The 22,994-nt window shown below is 42.7% G+C and overlaps 1 protein-coding gene across 1 annotated transcript in view; it reads right to left on the bottom strand.

Moving 5' to 3' along the window:
• LOC134539836 (zwei Ig domain protein zig-8-like) overlaps nucleotides 1–22,611 on the bottom strand; it is a 437,284-nt gene extending 414,673 nt beyond the window's left edge. Inside the window, exon 1 of the mRNA XM_063382136.1 lies at nucleotides 22,420–22,611. Within this exon, the coding sequence (XP_063238206.1) occupies nucleotides 22,420–22,462 (43 nt within the window). The 5' untranslated portion in view covers nucleotides 22,463–22,611. The remainder of the gene's footprint in view (nucleotides 1–22,419) is intronic.
• Between the last annotated feature and the right edge of the window lie 383 nt (nucleotides 22,612–22,994).

Below are 22,994 nucleotides of genomic sequence, written 5' to 3'. Positions count from 1 at the left end.
TGCAGGATGAAATCCATAGTTCTACGTACACTCGGTCAAATGCCACCCACTCATTGGCTGCTGTCTTGTGAGACGTCCCAGCTTAGCAGCCTGTAATTCGATAAAGCTTTGGTCGGGTGTTTCAAATTGGCCCAGCGTCATCCAGGTGTGTTGTGAGCCAATAGCAGAGGCAGCACTGAGGTATAACTATTTGTATTTTAGCCTATCGCGAAATGAATTCGCGAATTTTTCCGGTCTCTAGTCATTTGATAGGAGTAATTTCTTGAACGGACGTCGATAAACAGAAATGTGTCACAATGATGGTGGACCCAGGTGTAGCAACATAAAACCGTGTATATTCACTTCCGTAAAAACATCATGGAACATACCAAACGTATTGTGTGTCAAATGAAACTCTATTGTGGCGGTACATCGCCAACACATCTGTTTCGCTGGTTTTCAAAATATGTAAACCTTTGGTTGCATGGCACACATCCAACCTAAAGTCCAATTCTTCCTTCACTTTGGTTAACGCGTCCGGAGTAATGAAAGCAATAGCCTCTTCAATTCTGTGTCTCAACTCTGGCCAATCATTAGGTAGCGGCGACACGTAGACACGATCTTTTATAAATCCTCAAAGGACACAAAATCGCATTGCGTTATGTCGGGTTAACGTGGAGGCCAGCGAAAAAAGAGCTCTGTCTTCTCATCCATTACGATCAATCCAACAGTCAGGGACTGCGACAATTAAACTTTAAACGATACGCAAGTTGGATTTAAATTACAAATTCACTCTTAGAAAATTGCAGAACAAAAAAAAAACGCTTTATGCCCAGTAAACCGACTTTACAGACAACCAATTTTTCGAATTGGCTAATTCCTCATTGCGGAAAAACCTCCGCTATTTTTTTTTGTTAATCCACGGAATGCTGCCTGGTTTTCGTCGTGCGTGGGGTTAGTAATCACGAAAGCTATTAAAGCGAAGTTCATCGTCCTTGCCGTCAGCCACCTCTGCGAGGGAAGTCCAGTGTCAAAGACGCCTCCCCGGCCTTTCAGCCCGGGTCGCGCGCGCGCGCTCTGGCGATAGGCAGGAGGCATCCTGCCTTCAAAGGAAATTATGGCGACTCGGTGATGGAGAGAGAGAGTGAAATGGAGAATTCAGGGCCTTTTCAGCGTAATTTAACAATCGCGTCGAGATACCGACGTCGTAGGGGCCGCCTGCAAACGGCTTACTCGAAAACCCGCTTTGAAGGCCGTTCGGTTGAAGGGGAAAGTGAAATTTTGCCCCGCGCGGATGTGCCCCGTAGATTGGATGAACGAGAGACTGAACTGGGGCTAAAAGACGGCTTAAGCTTAACAACCATCGACCTCACAACCACACACACACACACACACACACACACACACACACACACACACACACACACACCCTTCCCCACCCGTGAATATATCGAACGTTTGCTGCTGACTCGTATACAACATCGCGGTTGGAATAAAAATGATAAAAATGAAACAATATTTGGCCGATAATTTACGCAATTTCACGGTTTTAAAGTATTTCACATGTCACTCACCTAAACTGACCAACCTTTCATTTAAGTATCAATCGCCTAAACGTGCGAAAAATTATCCCCCCCCCCCCAACACACACACACGCAGACATACAAACACACATACACACGCACCTACACGCAAAAAACGCACAGACACGCTGGAAAAAAAATTAATAACTAATTAATGTAACAATTCTATTATATTTGTATTCATGTAACATATCCAGCCTAACCTTCCTTTTTTGCTTTCAAAGCATCAAAAAAATATATCCGAACTTGTACCAATGGTGTATTTGAACAGTAGGTTTGCTTTAAGGCTAGGCCCCTTCATCTTGAATCATTGCAATTTTTCAAGTTTTTTTCACAAATACTTCGTTACACAGGTTTATCAAGACTACAGTTCAAGCTGTGGCTACATATACAGGTCATGTATAAGAGGCTGAAACGTTAATGAAAATAGACCTTTTAATGCATCTGTTTATCGCTTAGAAGCAGCTACCTTATCTGATGAGAACCACTGGTTCCCTGTTGTGTGGACTCCCGCCTCAACGCACGTAACCCCAAACGAATCGCTAGTTTTGAATCTTGCCGGTGTGGCATTTAGCGTAAAACGGATCCAGTATATCTCATTGTACACGGTAACGGCTCTAGCTATTAACAGAAGCATTTCCGAAACCACATTTCTGCTTCGTTTAAACGTATTGCATATTAACCCACATTTTTTTTACGTGTTTTTAATCTATGGACCCTGGAAAAGTGTGGTTTACTGTATGCCACACGCTATCTACTAATTTGTAAAAAGACAGACAAGTAGGCTACTTACTAGATGACATTTCTTTTTTTTATTAATTGTGCAATTTTCATTTTCTATAAGCTATATATCTGTGCTTTTCAGGCGGGTAATGCATACAATTGAACTCCTTTAGTCAAACGTAAACACAATTTCCTTACAAAAAAAATTATGAAAGGAGAAACGGTTTGATAAAGCAGTGACGGATTTTTTTTTATCTATGCAGTATTTTGCACAGAAAGAAAAAAATATATCAATTTTTTTTCTGTCATCTTTGTTCAAATGAATTCTCTTTGCTGTATTCCTGATGCGGTGTCTTCAGATGGCGTTGTGATGGTGAAAGTCCTCACGGCAAGGTGATATTGCGTTGATTCACCATTTACTACCTCATCACCGAGATTCGAACACAGGAAGGACATTTTCCACGAGTTGGAAAATTCCTGACCCAGATGAAAAATTAAACCGGGACCCTCGGCCCTGGTAAATAGTCTAGAATAAACTGTTATAATATACCATTGAAACAGGGACATTCTTTTATGAACATCCTGTAGTTGGGACACTGCTAATTTCAGGTTCTTACTATTAAATATAATATTTTCTGTCAACACTATTACACTTGAAGTGCACTTCTGTATTTGGTAGTCTTAAAGTCCATACAAGGAAACAAGACGCCTCGCTTCTCCTTTGATAACTAGCGACAAGACAAGGGTCACTACTTGAAACCTCCATCGCCACCTACCACCCCATCTGCAATGTGTTGGCAGTCTCACCTGGAGGTCGCGGATCGACACCGTGGCAGAGACCTGTTCCAAAAGCATTTGGGCAATAATAAATTAACAGAATTTCCTCTCCAGCGTGTATCTACGCCGGAGATGAAACTGCTGAATGCCCTGCGCCTGCGGAAGACGAGCTATGCTACCCGCACAACAGCTGATCCTTGCGGATTGCCGCTTTCGCCTGCCGACCGAGCAAAACCTGTGTGATCTAGGTAACGTGACGTCATCGGCAGTGGTCCTGATTGGTGTAGAACGTAGAATGAATACAGATGTATAGTGCACGCGCCCATGTTAAAATCCTGGTGCAAGAATTAGTTGTTTCATTTTTTTCTTCAAATAGTATCACATGAATTTTGAGCCTCGATGGTTTAATAAATGTATCTTCCTATGTTTAAGTGCAAATGTAAACGAAATAATTACTTTCAAAGCAGATTTAAATAGTTTGAGGTTAAGTGATCATTGGTTATTTGTGCGTCTATTATTGCTGCTAAATGAGCCAAAATTAACTTCTCGTGGTTTTAAAAAAAAAAATCTATTTGTTTTATAGAATTTTACTTGCACATAAATAGTTGAGTTATGTCGTAAGGTGCTTCTAAAGTCATTTTTCACACGAAAGCATTTCCACGTATGTGTGTATTCTTAACGCTGATTGGTCCAACATACTTTTCACGTGTTTGCTGCCACTTAATACGTTTGCAAAAAAATTTCTTCTGCGCAGAACCACTCGCAGTAGCTACTTGCGCTACCGGTCTCAAAGTTCTGATGACGTAACACATATACTAGCCTATATAATACATAGATATATGTATATAGCCTAGTCTCAGCTTCAGCTACACTATCTGCACTGTCATTTGAGATCAATAACAAACAGCTGAAAGTTGAATACTTTAATCACAAGCACGTGCAGAAATTCTTTAAAACAAAATATTTTGTGGTTGTGTTTTTTCTTGTAAAAGATTTGCTGGCTGTAAAATAATTTAAATTTAATATGTGTAAAAAATGTTTTTGTTTCACCACCAAGAAGTTTTACCATACTTTAAAAAAATTATTCCCACGTTGCTGGTTTTCGACAGATTGTTTCAGAATGTCCATGTTTGTTACCAAGAGTAATTCTGAACTAGAAACATCGTTGTCACTCCAATCAGGAATCTTATTCACGGCTGTGTCCGCGTCTCCACTCAGAGCAATGCGTGCGGAAACCTTGTGTGCGTTCTGGGGGAAATAGTTTCGTTATGTTGATACGAAAAAGTTCTTAATGTTTCCTCGCGACGTACATAACTATGCGTGGTGAATGACATCATAACTCATTGGATCTTTTTTGCATAGTGCTGTTAAAGAAAACAACAGACAGGCGAAGATATTAAAACAAATTTTATATTTCTAATATATATTCGACGTACATACACGAATCCGTTACACTTTTATTTTATATATATATATATATATATATATATATATATATATATATATATATATATATATAATTGTACATAGTGGGGTTATTGGAAAAGATGAAAGTCCAGTTTCGCAATCTTTGTTTTTTTTGTGATAACCATGGCAAAGAAGTCAGGAAGTGCAAAGCGTATTTACTATGTAATATTTTAAAAAAAAACCTTCTGGCCGTATATTTTTGTCTCGTTGTTGATAGAAAAACAATTTGGCCTGTTTGTATTTGTTACTAACATTTTCCGATGACAGAACAGGAAATTTGTAAAGATTATAAAGTAATTACAGAGGTGAATCCAACAGCTGGCTGAAACCGTGTCTTCTGGTTACACGCTGAAAAAAATCAAATTTATCTGGGGGGGGGGGGGGAACTACATAAAAACACTTTATAAACTCACGCCTCCTCCTTCACGGACTTATAGTTCCGCCACAGAGTGTATGTGTTCAAAATGCATTATGACATTTGCCTAAATTTTCTGAAACCATAATGGGTCTACTCTCAGAGGCAATATTACGTGGTATAATATCAATAGTGGGAGGTACACCGGGCGCAAGTCTTATGGGAACAAAGTTGACTTGTGTCCTTTTCATTGCGTACTAAAAAAATATATAGTGCAGTCAAAACGTCTTGCGAGCTGGACTCCATAGTTCTGTGGAAATGGTTGTTCGGAACGGACCAGCAGAACCAACAGCTCAACTGTTCTAAAAACATCATTGTTGCTTGTTCTACGCTTACCGCTGAACTTTAGCGGACGTTAAGCACTACATGGTCAACATATATTGAAAGGGTAGAGCACTATAAGAAAAATGCAACATCCCAAGGGTATTTTCCAACCTCCTTGGCCACGACCACTGAAACGTATTCCCTCCTCCTTTCCCGTCACGCTCTTGACCATCGTTCTGGCAGTTCGTAAGAAATCCGGCCCGCACTGCAGCGATAAAATCGAAGTAACATGGAATTGAAAGCCGATAGCCCTACAAAGCATTGCACCGAAATGCAAGGAAAAACACTAAATGCAACGCAATACACATGAATTTCCTACATTTGTCTATTAAATTCTAAAATTTAATTCTGTAATTATTTTCTTAGGACTTTATTTTAAAATAATAATAATAATTTACCATAAACAAATTTGTACAATGTTTTTAGTCCATGGTGTTTTCTAAGTAATTAATAAAGCTAAAAAAAGTTTCACAGAGAAAATTTGATTAACAGTTAAGTAAATAAAAGATGATTCCATTCAGAGAAACATCACAAGAAAATATATGAATAAATTGGGCTTTCAATATTGCATATCGATTATCTAATTCGCATTAAGTGTTATAATAAATGGAGAACATTAAATTTTAAACTACATCAGCATTAAAAATAAATTGAAAACACATTAAATAATTTATAAAATTATGTATATTTTGTGGTTAGAATAATAATATTCTATCTTCTTATTTAAGTTTTGATACGTAATAAGTTTTATATGCCACAATTAGAATTATTTCTATTAATACATTCAATTAGTGACCTTTTTTGTAAAACATACAAGAAAAATTGCTTGCGTGGCCTCCACACGCATTTCAAGTAGACAAACAAAAGCCAGCAACGTGGGAATCATTTTTGAAAGTATGTTAAAACTTCTTGGTGGTGAAACAAAAAAATTACACATATAAAATTTTCAATTCCTATACATCCACACAAAATACACAACCATATATATATATATATATATATATATATATATTAAAGATCTTCTGCGTGTGCTTGTGATCAAAATAATCAACTTTCAGCTGTTTGTTATTGATCTCAAATGGCTAAAGTTGGGTCTAGACTATATATATATAAAAAATTTACGTCAACAGAATTTTCGGACTGGTAGCGGAAACAACTATTGCAGGCGGATATGCGCAGAAGAAAATAAAGTACCAACACAATGAAGGTTCACGCAAGAGATTCGCCTTGTTAACAAACATGAAGACGAAAAAACCTACAAAGAGCAAAATCCTGGAAATATCTGTCTGACTCTACGCCTTATTCCTCATTCCCAGCTCCCTCTCGCCCTACACAGCCACTGCATTGCACTTTGTGCGCGCTATATTGACGTCAGAGAACGCGGTTTCAAATGTTCAAACGAGTGTACATAGCGAGTGCTTGACGAAGCATGCTCCATCCGTGCTTGCCGTCATCTTCCGTTTCTTTGAAACGTCGTCTGCGGGTGGGTTTGCTTTCCACGAAAAATGAAATGGCCAGCAGGGAGCAATGCTCCGAACTTTACATATTTTCTTGGTTTTTTTTTCATTCTTTCTTCCAACCGCCCATCGATTCGCAAATAACTCTGGTGATTCTTTGATACTAATACGTCGCAAAGCCTTTTCTGTCATCATGCAAAGTATTCTATACATTTTCCAACTTACACGTTAATTCCTTCACCTTCCTGCTGCGTAACACTCCCCGGTTTCCAACGTAAACACCGTTGTTTACAATCGGCTGCACACTTGAGTGTGCAACCGTTCCATGTACAAACGTAGATGACTTTGCAGTCCGGGTGCGACCTGCTTAAAGCACACCAGCCTTTATAATGAGAGCATGAAATTGTCGTCTCCGTCTACGGCTTTGAATATAATATATATACTGTATAGAAGTCGCGAGTGGATAGGATTTACTCTACGTTTTACAGAAGCGTATGATGAGCAGCTTGGGAACTTCACCGCTGCAGTGCGCTGCCGTCACGCCCTGTATCGTCTTAGTTGTTATTTACACGTTAGAGCGCAGCACTGTCGCCCGCTGTCATTCCCCGCACCCCCCCCCCTCCACCCAACATTCACTGCAGCTCAAGGTCGTTCAACGGGAGGGGGAAGGGGTGTTTGAATAGTTCGACGCTTGTCCGCTAGGGGACCGCCGCAAGTCGATGCCCCTAGAGATGGTGGCGATTGCGGCGGTGAACTAACCAACCACCTCAAAACCGTATTAGAAATTTTAACCTGGGCTGGCGACTTCTATACAGTATATATATTCAAAGGTCTACGGTGCGTCGTGACGTCAAGTCTTCAACTTCGTTGCCGGCGGGTGTGTGTGACGGGGCGGAGGCAGAAAACGGGAGGAGGAATGCGTGTGGGCGGAAGGTGTGGGGGTGTGAAAGGGTGTGAAAGGGTGTGAAGGGGGGGGGGAGGGTAGGAGGATAACTCTGTTTGCAGCCCACGGGCGAACGAGAAACTCATTTCGTTCCGAAGCGCCCTCTGCGCCCTCTTGGAATATTGCAGTGCTGCCGCGGGCCCGGGAGCACAAGAAGCAAGTGTCGCGGCGATGCGAACACGGAGCGCGCTCTTTTAGGGCGACGACAGTAGTCTCTCGTCTGCCACGCCACTCTCTCTTCAGCCAGACAAGCAGTCGCGCCCTTAAGCTACCACTCCAGTGTTTCAGGGGCACTACGCAACCCGCGTTAACCTCATAAGATTCAATGCTATTTTCATTTTTATTATAACTAATTAACTAATATAGATTTCGAAATGATGCTTGCTTGATATGTAAGACAACGATGCTCTTATCAAAGCCCCTTTCTTCAAAAACGTGCGTAAATTATGGTTTTATACTTATCATTACTAATATGCATAAGTGTACTGTCTAGGTTTGAACCATAATTTATGCACGTTTTTGAAGAAAGGGGCTTTGATAAGAGAATCGTTGTCTTACATATCAAGCAAGCATCATTTCTAAATCTATATTAGTTAATTAGTTATAAGCAAAATGAAAATAGCATTGAATCTTAAAATGTTAACGCGGTTTGCGTAGTGCCCCTGAAACACTGGAGTGGCCTCTTAAGCGCCCCCATACACTAGCGCATATGCTCGCCGCATGGCCGCTACCACACACTAACACGAGCATGCTCGTCGCTCTCTCTGTAAAGACAGTCTGCGTTGTACTTGCACAACGGCTGCAAGTAGCATTGCACTGTTTGGCGGATTACTTTGTTTTGGATGTTTTAATTTTTTCGCAGTTCACGGCGAAAGCTCGCACGTAGATTGTCAATTTTTTTTTTTCCTTTCACAAAGTCGACGTCGACGTCTGGAAAACATTTATCTGGCTTTTTTTTTCACTAGCTGTTCGTAGCACTCTCGCTTGATATGCCTGTTGACATATTCCTTACTTCCTATATCCCACACTGGTCAAGACGTGCTATATAAATTTATGAACTCCTTCCAAAAAAATTTATTGTCATTAGAAGACATGATGATGCGACAACATACAGCACACTCGCTGTGGGCTCGGAGCGAGCATTTTGGGACCTGCCACACACTGGCGGATATGCTCGGTCCGGGGCCCGGCTCGGAGCGAGCATTTTGGGACCTGCCACACACTGGCGGATATGCTCGGTCCGGGGCCCGGCTCGGAGCGAGCATGTTGGGACCTGCCACACACTGGCGGATATGCTCGGTCCGGGGCCCGGCTCGGAGCGAGCATGTTGGGACCTGCCACACACTGGCGGATATACTCGGTCCGGGGCCCGGCTCGGAGCGAGCATGTTGGGACCTGCCACACACTGGCGGATATGCTCGGTCCGGGGCCCGGCTCGGAGCGAGCATGTTGGGACCTGCCACGCACTGGCGGATATGCTCGGTCCGGGGCCCGGCTCGGAGCGAGCATGTTGGGACCTGCCACGCACTGGCGGATATACTCGGTCCGGGGCCCGGCTCGGAGCGAGCATGTTGGGACCTGCCACGCACTGGCGGATATACTCGGTCCGGGGCCCGGCTCGGAGCGAGCATGTTGGGACCTGCCACGCACTGGCGGATATGCTCGGTCCGGGGCCCGGCTCGGAGCGAGCATGTTGGGACCTGCCACGCACTGGCGGATATGCTCGGTCCGGGGCCCGGCTCGGAGCGAGCATGTTGGGACCTGCCACGCACTGGCGGATATGCTCGGTCCGGGGCCCGGCTCGGAGCGAGCATGTTGGGACCTGCCACACACTGGCGGATATGCTCGGTCCGGGGCCCGGCTCGGAGCGAGCATGTTGGGACCTGCCACGCACTGGCGGATATACTCGGTCCGGGGCCCGGCTCGGAGCGAGCATGTTGGGACCTGCCACGCACTGGCGGATATGCTCGGTCCGGGGCCCGGCTCGGAGCGAGCATGTTGGGACCTGCCACACACTGGCGGATATGCTCGGTCCGGGGCCCGGCTCGGAGCGAGCATGTTGGGACCTGCCACGCACTGGCGGATATACTCGGTCCGGGGCCCGGCTCGGAGCGAGCATGTTGGGACCTGCCACGCACTGGCGGATATGCTCGGTCCGGGGCCCGGCTCGGAGCGAGCATGTTGGGACCTGCCACGCACTGGCGGATATGCTCGGTCCGGGGCCCGGCTCGGAGCGAGCATGTTGGGACCTGCCACGCACTGGCGGATATGCTCGGTCCGGGGCCCGGCTCGGAGCGAGCATGTTGGGACCTGCCACGCACTGGCGGATATGCTCGGTCCGGGGCTCGGCTCGGAGGGAATTGCCATCCGACGAAGAGCCAAGCATGCTCGGTATGACAGAGGCCGGACCAGCCTAAGCCAAGTCGGCGAGCATATCCGCTAGTGTATGGGGCGCTTTACAACCCTGCGTTTGCCCCAGGCCCCGGGTTACAAGGATGTATCGACAAATTTATCTTTATTTGCAAACTGCAAAAAAAAAAAAAAAGGAGAAATAGAAGACGAGCAAAAAAAAATTAAAACAGATGGGCGAGTTTTTCGGTGTTTGCCAGAGACGACGGGAACATCTAACCTCGGTTTTCGGAGCAAAGATTCACGTGATCTCATGTTGCAAATACACCTGTAATACGAAAACTCGGACACTTAATTTAACGTGGAATTCTTTGAAATAATTCCGAGTGTGATAAATACACGGAGATTGTGTTTTCGACCACATTTCTGGACGCGAATCCACCGTAGTTTCCGCTCCCGCCGCTAGAATTCGCTACCGGAGAAGCTACGTCGACTATCGAATCATTTGATTAGCAGACGGAAATTTTAAACCGTACAAACTGGAAAACACTTAGAAAATAATAATAAACTCGGGCTTTACACCTTATTTTCGACAAGAATTTTTTATTAAAATGTTGCCCATTTTGTTGAGATACGTTAAACATTTAATACTATAAAGAGTCCCTTTTGCCTTTGTAAACTTTGGTTCGCTCCAATCCACCACAGATGGCAGCACCGAGGTTACACATTTCCGTTCCAAGCGAATTCCGTTCAATTCTCTCAATTACTCCTACCAAATATCGCATAAAAGAGAGAGCTAAGATATCACACGTAAAAAAAATAACTGTACAACATCTACTCATATTTTTATTTTACTCATCGTCGTGAGTCATGTTGTTCATTGGAGATGTATACTGGCTCAGTTGGTAGTGAGATGGCGCGGCATGCCTGGGTAGAGTCCGTGGACGGTAGAGGACCGCTGGTGAAGGAGCGAGAGAGTGGGCAAGTAGAGGTATGGATAAGTAGAGGGGTGGACGCATGCTCGAGCTAGACAGACTGTAGCGGCGTGGAAGATTATTCGAACACACACAACCGTCTGTCTGGCACCTTTTTTTTTTCTTGTGTTTAGTTTCTGCTCCTGGTGAAGGATAGCACGGATCCGTTCCTGGGTGCAACGCACATTTGACATATGATTCTTTTGACGTGCAACGACGATGAACGCCGGCTGCACGCACGAAAAAGTGTCCCGTTACGCACATTTCCCCGTTACGCTGTGTCCCGTTACGCTCATTGTACGCTTGCGCCGCATCTATCTCTCTTCCACTCGATTGTAACAACCATCGATTTGACTTTTTCGAGGCACATTAAACTTGAAACACTCAAAATTCGTTTCCTACTTTTTCTATCATCGTCCTACCCTTAACAGAATAACACAGATTGGAAGAAGTTAAATAGCAAACATGTATAAAAGTTATAGTTAAGATAATCTCTCTTTGTTAAAGTAATAAACATATTTGAATTAATGAGTGCAAATAAAAGTAAATTTATCAATTCAATTGTAGATTTCATTTCACTCCTTCTTTGTACCCATACAAAATAGTGATAATTCAATAAAAATTATTCAATCTTATTCATAAAAGTATGCAATCATTTCATCAATGTTTTTTATGACGTTGTCACGTTAAACTATCGTCCGTAAACAGACTTTACAGACAACCATTTTTTTTAAACTATGAACCCACTTCAAACATGACACAACAGATGAAAATTAACTTAAACAAACCAACATGATATTCATTAAATCGTCTGATTACTGCGATTATTCTATAACGGCAAAATTTCGTTAAGTATTTAACCAATTTCAACTGAAGCTGACGGTTGGTTAGGTTAGGTACGTTGAAAATAATTCTAAATTCGTTTGAACGGTTGGTTAGGTTAACTACATTTAAAATTCATTGGAAAGTAATTGAATGGTTGGTTTGAGTTGGCTCGCTCCATTAAAAAAAAATGTAAAGTCATTTTAACAGTAGGCTAGCATAGGTACTTTTAAAATAATGCAATATGGTTTGATCTGTTTGTTAGATAAGGTTAGGAAATAATGGTAAAATATAAGTACCATTTTCGGAGGGTTTTTATTTATAGCAAATGTATTACTCTATGATATTTATGTCAGAATCCATTATTAAGCGAAATTTTAATTTTGTTTTTGTGAGAGAGAGTAAGAATGTAATTGTAACTAAAACTTTAAAGAGAACAGTCTTACTATTTGTTTTTTCAAAATATAATTACAATGAAAAAATATAATTATAAAACTAATATTTTAGTATGAATAAGCATTTTGCTAGATAGTATTTATATACATAAGACGGCTCCTTCCTGTATTATTAGTGGCCATTAGTACTATTAAATATGCACGCGTAAGCGCGCGGCATGCCCCATAGCATGCAGATTTATGCATGAGTGCGCGAAGTGGATTATGGGTGGTAAGGCTTAAGAGTAATGCACTTCCGCTCTTCGTCCGGCCAGAACAAGGTTGGCGCCGCCGCGACTCAAGAATAGTTTTCGCTTCAAAAGCAAGCAAGGTGTCAGAACTCCGCAAGCTGCTTCGGCCGAAGAAAAAAAATTGGTTGTCTGTAAAGTCGGTTTACGGACGATAGTTTAACGTGACAACGTCATAACAAATCATTGATGAAAAGATTGCATACTTTTATGAATAAAATTGAATCATTTTTATTGAATTATCACTATTTTGTATGGATACAAAGAAGGAGTGAAATGAAATCTACAATTTAATTGATAAATTTACTTTTATTTTCACTCATTAATTCAAATATGTTTACTACTTTAACGAAGAGATTATTTTAACTATAACTTTTATACATGTTTGCTATTTAACGTCTTCCAATCTGTGTTATTCTGTTAACGATAGGACGATGATAGGAAAAGTAGGAAACGAGTGGGAGTGTTTCAAGTTAAATGTGCTTCGAAACAGTCAAATCGATGGTTGTTCCAATCGAGCGGAAGAGAGATAGATGCGGCGCAAGCGTACAATGAGCGTAACGGGACAATGTGCTTAACGGAACAATGAGTCATCCTTTTTCGTGCGTGCAGCCGGCGTTCATCGATTTATTAGACGTTGTCACGTCAAAAAAAATATTTACAAAGAACATTTTACAGCTGTATCGCTCGCACCTCATAACGGGCACTACTGCATTTGTCAGCTCGGTGCGCATTTTATCACTGCCATTTGTCGGGACGCGTGCGCGCTGTTTCAATTTGAACAACCGTTCGAAATAATGTTCGCAGGCTTTCACGGCCATTGTCTGAAGTCGCTTGGCTTCTGGGTTGTAGCCGTGTCCTTGGCGAATAATTCACCGACGTTTCGGTCGACATTGCAGTCGCCATCATCAGGGAGCAGTTACGTGACTGTTCCCTGATGATGGCGACTGCAATGTCGGTGAATTTTTCGCCAAGGACACGGCTACAACCCAGAAGCCAAGCTACTTCCGTTCGAAATTTTACGATCTGAACTCGCCAATGCGTAGCAATCAGAATTCTTGTGTTACAATTAACGTTAATGCGCAAAAATTACCCTCCCCAATCCCGGCCCCTTTTTTTCTTCTTTTTTTCTAGACCCCGTTTCTCATTTCCCCCCAACTCCCGATATGATCGTCCGAAGTGTTCCCAAATTACATACGCCGCGGTCACAGCCCACAAGCCCTTTGTGTCCGGCATTAGCCAAACATTACGTAATTCATATTGCCGTTTTTTTTTTGTTCCCCCATTTTTTTTTTTTCATTGTTTCTACTCGCTCGTTTATCATCCGACATTTTGCAGGCCCGGGAACGATGGCTGGTTGACAGGCGAAGCGGAGATTAAAAATTCATTGTTTGCCAATTGAGTTTCAATAACTGAACAGTAACCCACTTACGCGTTCCTAAGCGCTGCTTTTTGAACTTCGTCGACTTTTTTTTTTGCAGACGTTAAAAAAAATTACCATGCTCAGGCTTCGATGCCATTGTTTGAAGTCTGTGGAGGGTACAGATGAATCTGTTCGGTAATTTTTTTTTTTCGCGGGGGGTGGTGGGCTGGCCATTTCAAGGGTTTTCAATTTGTGTTCCACCGATGTGTAACTTTTTTTTTGTAGAATAAACGACAGCGCAATGCTTTCGATGTGGAATGTTTGAATGATGTAAGAAAAGAGGATTGCTTCGTAAAATTACGGATGGAATAGCTGGTAAAAGAAATTATTTCGAGCCTTCGGTAAAATTGCAAATGTATATATCTACATGCATATTGTGAATTCACAGAAAATTCCGTAAATTATTTTATTTGTGTTTCAGTGTTATGTGAGTTTAGGAATTGTAATTTAGAAGAAATTTTTTTTCGTGATAAATAAATATTGAACAAGAAAAGTAGGTAAATTTTTTTCAAGTGGTTTCATTTTACCCGTAACAATAAAACTTGGTAGACCCACGCTGACACGCTGACGCTCTAACGCTCTGACGCCCTGACAGTCTGAGGGTCTGAGGGTCTGACGGTCTGACGGTCTGACGGTCTGACGCTCTGACGCCCTGACAGTCTGAGGGTCTGAGGGTCTGACGGTCTGACGGTCTGACGGTCTGACGCTCTGACGCCCTGATGGTCTGAGGGTCTGACGGTCTAACGCTCTGACGGTCTAACGCTCTGACGCCCTAACGCTCCAATGCTCTGACGGTCTGACGCTATAACGCTCTGACAGTCTGACGGTCTGACGCCTTGACGCCCTGTCACTCTAACGCCCTGACGGTCTGACGCTCTGATGTCCTGGCGGTCTGACGCCCTGATGGTCTGATGGTCTGACGGTCTAACGCTCTGACGGTCTAACGCTCTGACGCCCTAACGCTCCAACGCTCTGATGGTCTGACGCCTTGACGCCCTGTCGCTCTAACGCCCTGACGGTCTGACGGTCTGACGCCCTGATGGTCTGAGGGTCTGACGCTCTAACGCTCCAACGGTCTAACGCTCTGACGGTCTAACGCTCTGACGCCCTGTCGCTCTAACGCCCTGACGGTCTGACGGTCTGACGCCCTAACGCTCCAACGCTCTGACGGTCTAACGCTCTGACGGTCTAACGCTCTGACACCCTGTCGCTCTAACGCCCTGACGGTCTGACGCCCTGATGGTCTGAGGGTCTGACGCCCTAACGCTCCAACGCTCCAACGCTCTGACGGTCTAACGCTCTGACGGTCTAACGCTCTGACGCCCTGTCGCTATAACGCCCTGACGGTCTGACGGTCTGACGCCCTGATGGTCTGAGGGTCTGACGCTCTAACGCTCCAACGGTCTAACGCTCTGACGGTCTAACGCTCTGACGCCCTGTCGCTCTAACGCCCTGACGGTCTGACGGTCTGACGCCCTAACGCTCCAACGCTCTGACGGTCTAACGCTCTGACGGTCTAACGCTCTGACACCCTGTCGCTCTAACGCCCTGACGGTCTGACGCCCTGATGGTCTGAGGGTCTGACGCCCTAACGCTCCAACGCTCCAACGCTCTGACGGTCTAACGCTCTGACGGTCTAACGCTCTGACGCCCTGTCGCTCTAACGCCCTGACGGTCTGACGGTCTGACGCCCTAACGCTCCAACGCTCTGACGGTCTAACGCTCTGACGGTCTAACGCTCTGACACCCTGTCGCTCTAACGCCCTGACGGTCTGACGCCCTGATGGTCTGAGGGTCTGACGCCCTAACGCTCCAACGCTCCAACGCTCTGACGGTCTAACGCTCTGACGGTCTAACGCTCTGACGCCCTGTCGCTATAACGCCCTGACGGTCTGACGCCCTGATGGTCTGACGCTCTGACGGTCTAACGCTCTGACGGTCTAACGCTCTGACAGTCTGACGCCTTGACGCCCTGTCGCTCTAACGCCCTGACGGTCTAACGGTCTGACGCCCTGATGGTCTGAGGGTCTGACGCCCTAACGCTCCAACGCTCTGATGGTCTAACGCTCTGACGCCCTGTCGCTCTAACGCCCTGACGGTCTGACGCTCTGATGCCCTGACGGTCTGACGCGACAACTATGTAACGCAAACGGCTATAATATGAATGAGAACTTCAACGATTTAGAAAAGTCGTTTTACGCCACCGTAATTTATTACGTTCGATTCTGAAAATAAAAGAGTATCCGATTCTGCAACGTGCGTTTGATTAAATTTTTCTGACTATCAGTGATGTAAGACCATGGAATAGAAACATTGACACATACGAGTTGTTTCAAACGTCGTGTTTTATTTTATATGTTATGAGGCGATATAATGGAACTAGACAAACGCCAAGTCATAATGCAATGTATGCTCGGAACTCAAAACGGCGAAGCGCTAGAGGGCGCTTTCCAGCAGATGGTACAAAGGCGCAGTACACAGCAACTTGGACTGTAGATCCGCAAGAGAAGGCCGACATGCGTCACAAACACGGGATTGCGAACGGCAATGCAAGAGAAGCACATATATTACACCGAGAACAGTTTTACAACAAGACCCTGGAAGATGCGACTAGCGCCGGTATTTACTATGAATCATTGACTACAGAGTTTTCAATTCTTTGATTTCTTATTGTATTATAATCATTGTACTCTGTGTAAATGATTTCAATCAAGATAAGGTTAATTCAGAATATCTAATTCATAAATTTGTTTTAATGTTGTGATGGCACAATAAAATTTTACAGTAATTACATTAAATACATACTCTAATGTAAGTATGGCTGAATCTTAGTTATTGCTGTAAAGCAGTGGTTCCCAAACGGTGGGTCGTGACCCACTAGTGGGTCGCTGAAAGGTTACAGGTGGGTCGCGACTCGATCCTAAAACTATCAGAAACCATCGAATAAACCATCAGAAAAGATAAGAAAAATCGAAACAAATTGAATTGTGTGCTAACACGTATCTATTGTTAAATAAATAACTGTTTTGCTACAAGTGTTTATATTTTGGCAACAATTTTCAAATCAGAACACAAATTGTTTATCAATAATCAATCGGTATCTTAAAAAAAATCATATATATATGCAATATTTAATGGTAAATGATATATACATAAGGAAAGAATACGATACAAATAAGGTTTTTTACTCCACCATGGACCGATAGACCGTGGAGGTATTCCTATAAGGAAAGGTGGGCCGCCAGCTGAAAAAGTTTGGGAACCACAGCTGTAAAGTATTCTTTTTCTTTTTGTACTTTTATTCATACTTTTTTTTTGTATAATCAATACTAGATTTGTGATTTTGGTTTTTTTAAGTAAATAGGTTTTTTTTTTATTCCTTTGGGGTAAATATCACAAGTAGAGAAAACCCAACCAACGACTGTTTTGCCGCTTGAATTCATACTCGATATTCTCACAGTCGAAGCGGCACGCATATATCGTGTGTCTGCACGCAGCACAGAGGCGCAATTGACGCATCACGCGCCGCCAGTGTTGGGGCCCATTTAACCCGCTACCCGACGCGAAAATGGGTCGTTTGCGCCCACCAATTACGCAATAATTATTAAACCTTTCGAGATACGGGCGCGCTGGTATCGACAGGTGGTGAGGTATAACAACACTTAGTGACACTACCTGCGTCGCTGGAAATGCGCATTAACCAGGGATGGGCCGGTCGAATACATCGATTCCTCGAATACTCGACTACTCGAATACTCGAATACTCGAATTCTGAGGAAGAATGTTAGAATTAAAATATTGGAGGAAATCTGGTAAAACAAAAAAATTGAACACTGGCATCTCCAAAGTTTACTTACTCTATTATGTGGCTTTTTTTTTAAGTCTTATTTATTTTTGTTCCGTGGAACCCACATGGAGTCAAGGCTACGGTATATAGAACATGTCAAGTCATTCGGTGTAATATATTTGTCTACGTATTGCTATTTACATAAATTTTAAAAAAAACATACATGATTACTTCTTTAAAATAAAATGCATACATTATTTGTTTTACTGTTGTTTTGTTTGTGTATGTTATTTTCTGGGATAGTAAATTGTTGAGTTTTATGCCAATGTCATTTAGACCATTTTCAAATGACTCTTGTTATGGTCTGCAGTCTTTAATGTTTTTTTTTTTTTTTTAGCATTTATGGTGTCATACGTTTTTATATCTACTTATGTTTTTTTAATGAATAAATGGGTTTTTAGAATGTATTCATTTATAAGTCAGGATTTTAGTTTTTTTTAATCTTGATGAACAGCGAGAGGATATTTTTTATATGTTATTATTCGAATAACTCTTTTTTTTAATTTTACAATTTCTTCAATACCTACTGCATTATCACCAATTTCACTGTTATTCGTCAGAACGGAGTGGAAGAAGGCATAGATAACAGAACCTACTCAAGAAAGTTACCATGTTTTACATTAACTTTACCAAAAGATTGTTCTGTTAAAGGTAGCGTTTTTAAAGTAAAGAGGTAAATAAAATCTACGTACCAATGACGGCTAAATGTGTAGATAGCATTAAATTTGTTTACGTCATTAGTCCATTGTTAATTCATTTAAAGAAGCTGTGCAAACTAAATATAAAAAATTGCTGAACCTGGTAACCGTTTTTAATGTATTAAGGCCTGAATGTTATGTTTCAAATGTTTATCTGTCTTAGGGCCGGTTTCACCAAGCAGGTTTAATTTTGTTACAAAACGAGATTTACAAAACTAGATGAAGTATAATCGTAATTTTAATTCCGACGTGTGTTTCACCATCGTTACACAAGTTTAAATTAATCGAGATTTCTAAAACTCGATTTATAAATGCCTTCCACATAAAAACACCCATTAACTAGCGAATATACCCGAATATCTGTCGGAGATACCCGAATATGTATTTTTTACCTCTTGTAGATGCAGCTTTTGGCCGAGCGTAATTTATGGTGGCAGCATCAACCTAAAAAAAAAAAAAAAACTTTTTTTTTTAAATTAGATATACCGTGGAAATTGTCATATCGCATATAAACATGATTGGCAATGGTGCAGTTTCAGCTGTAATTAAAGAAAAGCGACAAAGAAGTCGAAATCTTTCGCCACATGAGAAGACAGTTTTGTTAGATCAGTCTATGTGCAGACTGTTTCGACAGACGGAAATGGGTTCTGAAGTCCACTTCATCATAGCTTTCAAAATAATTACTCCTTTCGCGAATTGTACGAGGTCTACGCAAGGGAATAAAATCATCTCCATCCCAATATTCTTCAAATATAACATTATAAGCTGCTAGAGCCATTTCTTACATACGTTAAGCGAGATTAGCTGCGCAAACTGGAGGAACTTGGCCAGTTAATATAAAATCTCGATTTACTCTGAAAAATCGAGATTACGCATGTGGTGAAACGCAGTATCGACTAAACGAGTCTATATTGAAACTAATCGAGATTAAATTGCTTAAACTAAGTTGGTGAAACCGGCCCTTAGCGTCTCACTTTGGATCACGGTGTGTTTTATTGCTACGTTAATTCATAAACACTACAGAGGGTGAGTCACTCAAAATGCCTCGTGGAACATGTGTCTGGTTGAGTTCTGGAGTTCTTACAGTGAGCTAGGGGTGTTACTATACGTCTGTCCCTTGAGAGCTCCTTAAGAGAAGAAATCACAGTGTGATAAATCTGGAGAACGAAGGAGGCCAAGATAGGTTTGTGTCACAGCTGATGATGTGAAAAATTTTTTAGGAACACACTGTGCTGTGTTTCCATGCAATACTGACTTGTCCCATAGCCTTGTGGTAGGGGCAATGGAAGCTAAACCTCTCCCCCTCCGATACATCCAAGAACTTTAAAAAGGAGAGATATATAACACACTTATCTACTACAGTCCGCTCGTAACTTCTTAGGTCGGTTAGTATTTTTTTCTAAAACTTTTATTATTTTACATTCTTTATGATTATGTTTAGTGTATGAATATATTTTAAAAGCATGATATTTTTGATATTCAGATGAAATCTAGGTTTTTATAGTGATATTTCAAGAGTCTGAAATGCATTAAAAAAATAACGGTGTTTTTTAAGGGGATTATATTATTCGAAATTTTTGACTCCCGTTTAACTGGGAGGTATTTCCATCCCATAAAAAAACCTCCTGTCTTCAGCCCTCCCTAGAGCTGAAAGCTAGATCCGCCACTGTCACGGTCACAGTAGAAAGCTCCGCGGTGTATAATGGATGAACCAATAAGCCAATCGAGCCACTGAAGATCGAGGCTCGTGAAGCAAAAAAAAAAAAAAATTGGTTGTCTGTAAAGTCGGTTTACGGACGATAGTTTAACGTGACAACGTCATTACAAAACATTGATAAAATGATTGCATACTTTTACGAATAAAATTGAATAATTTTTATTGAATTATCACTATTTTGTATGGATACAAAGACGGAGTGAAATAAAATCTACAATTTAATTGATAAATTTTCTTTTATGTGCACTCATTAATTGAAATATGTTTATTACTTTAATGGAGAGATTATTATTTTAACTATAACTTTTATACATGTTTGCTATAATAACTTCTTCCAAATCTGTGTTATTCTGTTAAGGATAGGACGATGACAGGAAAAGTAGGAAACGAATGGGAGTGTTTCAAGTTTAATGTGCCTCGAAACAGTCAAATCCATGGTTGTTCCAATCGAGTGGAAGAGAGGTAGATGCGGCGCAAGCGTACAATGAGCGTAACGGGACACAGCGTAACGGGACAACGTGCGTGAAGGGACACTTTTTTCGTGCGTGCAGCCGGCGTTCATCGATTTATTAGACGTTGTCACGTCAAAAAAAAATAATAATGGGTTGACGGACTCCGACCAGAGTAGTTCGTGTGTTTGTTGGCTGGTGAGTGCGGCCACCCGCCGCCAGAGGCGCTGGCGACCTCGGTTACAAACTCAGGAAGACCAGACGTCCAAGTGCCCCACTCCCCGCGTCGTAGATTCTCTTCTGGCCTAACCGACTCACCGATCAGATCATCCCCTCTGTCTTTGGTGGGGGTTTTTTATTCTACTTTTCCTCGTGCATTTTATGTCTGTTTATAGTGTGTCTTATAAATGTATCATTTTGTCCTTTTGTGCTTATCGATCATCACCTCTGCAAGAAGAGACAATTTCGTCTGAAATTGCTTATTGTTCGCTTCGCAAGGTTTTAATGTGTGTTATTATTCCTATTTTATATATATATATATATATATATATATATATATATATATTGGCCTTCAGGCCTCTGTAATCACAATAATGATTGAATGAATATTTATGAAAACCGAAAAACCAAAACCATCGTCTTTCCCCGATATCATCCTGCACTATTAGACCGATACTACATTCAAACACCCCGCCATGTCTGCGCGCCCACGCAGGTTTTACAACGCGGTTCCAACTTAACACAGTTTTTGGTTTGGATTTTAAAATGGCGGAGTTAACGTCGCGGCCTTCCATCGCTGCCCTGGCTGGCCAACCCTCCCCCGGAACAAGGCACACGATGCAAGCGACCCTCTCCGTGAATGGCATGCACGTCAGCGCGAGGCCTCCAACACTCGACAACACTCACAGAACAAGGAGGGAAATAAAGAAGTGCGACTCTTACAGTGGAAACTGAAACCATCTTTCACGAGACATGTGTCGCTATCTGTCGGGCGAGCCCATAACTACTAACAAATTAAAAAAAATCGGAAATTGAGGTTCTCATACAAAGTTTTTTTTTTTTTTAGTTAATACTTTTTTTTGGTTATATTAAGTTATCTCCTTGGCGGCGCAAAACTAATTTAATCGACGCGAATATACTTAATTCTGTTTTGTAATAAACCGACATGTAATAAATAAAGGAGTAGAAGGTGCATTAACTCATTGTATTACCAGGGACGTAGGAACCTGGGGGGACAGGGGGGACGTATCCCCCTGAACCTTTTGGGTGGAGGGGACTGTCCCCCCCCCCCCCCCATTTTTCTAGACCGTGATATTTTTATTTTATAATATTATTCTGCCCAACATTATTTGTAATTTCTTCACTCTCAAATTTTATCTTAAGGAAACAATAATAATTTTAGCATCGATGTATCCGATGGTTAGATACAAAAACTGCTTAAAAAGCGCTATTTCGCACTTTTAAAATCAAAATTTTCCGGTGGAGTAAGGTCTTAGTAAGAGGGGAATGGGGTTTACATGACATCAAAATCATTATTTGTCCCCCCCCCCCCCCAACTTTATGAACACAGCTACGCCAATGTGTATTATACACCACAAAATTAGTGGCTACCTGAATAGAGTGAAATTTTCATTGGTTTGTTTGCCTGATAATAGCTTATACATTACTTCTCCCAATAAATTAATGTAGTTACGTCAGCATCTAGCGAACGGGCCCGTTAACTACTTCGAAAAAAAACTAGGTCTCGGTCCCGGTAATTATAGGGTTTCTCCCCCCGCGACAACACTCACCGGCGACAAGCAGACAAGCGAACAGCGAGCCCAGCGGCGTCATGGCGAACTGCTCGGGGGGCGGGAGTCGGGGGGCGTACCCCCTGGCACTCAGGTCGCTCCGACGTGGCGGGCTGCCATCGCCCCCACACTCTCTTCTTCTTCCTGGAGGCGCGGGCACTGCCTACCACCTGCGTGGACCGTCAACCGCACCGCGACCCGCCGTCCACGGCGACTGGCCGGCACCCGGCCGACCCGCGCCCTGTTCGCCCGCCGAGAACAGCCCGATAGATCCGGTACGCCGGCGCGGTAACACCGGCAAGCACGGCGCCCCGTAACAACGGCACGCCTCCATCGACGCTTCGCCTTTTGGCTCTCGTTGAACTGAATCCTTCTTCCCACGGACGACAGAGCCGAACGCCCGATCGTGCATCTTTGAGTTGTTTTTTTTTTTTTGTTCATTTTAAAATAGTGCTGACTGGCGGCGGAGTGAGTGGTCAGTGCAACCTCTCACCACCAGGGGAGCTTGCGTCCCTGGTCACTAAATCCAGTACTGGACAAATAGCAAAGCGGACCACGAGTCCAAGTGCCCAACC

The sequence above is a fragment of the Bacillus rossius genome, chromosome 16 (assembly GCF_032445375.1).
Source record: "Bacillus rossius redtenbacheri isolate Brsri chromosome 16, Brsri_v3, whole genome shotgun sequence".
Classification (NCBI taxonomy): domain Eukaryota; kingdom Metazoa; phylum Arthropoda; class Insecta; order Phasmatodea; family Bacillidae; genus Bacillus; species Bacillus rossius.
The sequence above is the reverse complement of the archived record's forward strand: the minus strand, read 5'-3'. Positions and strand labels throughout refer to the sequence as shown.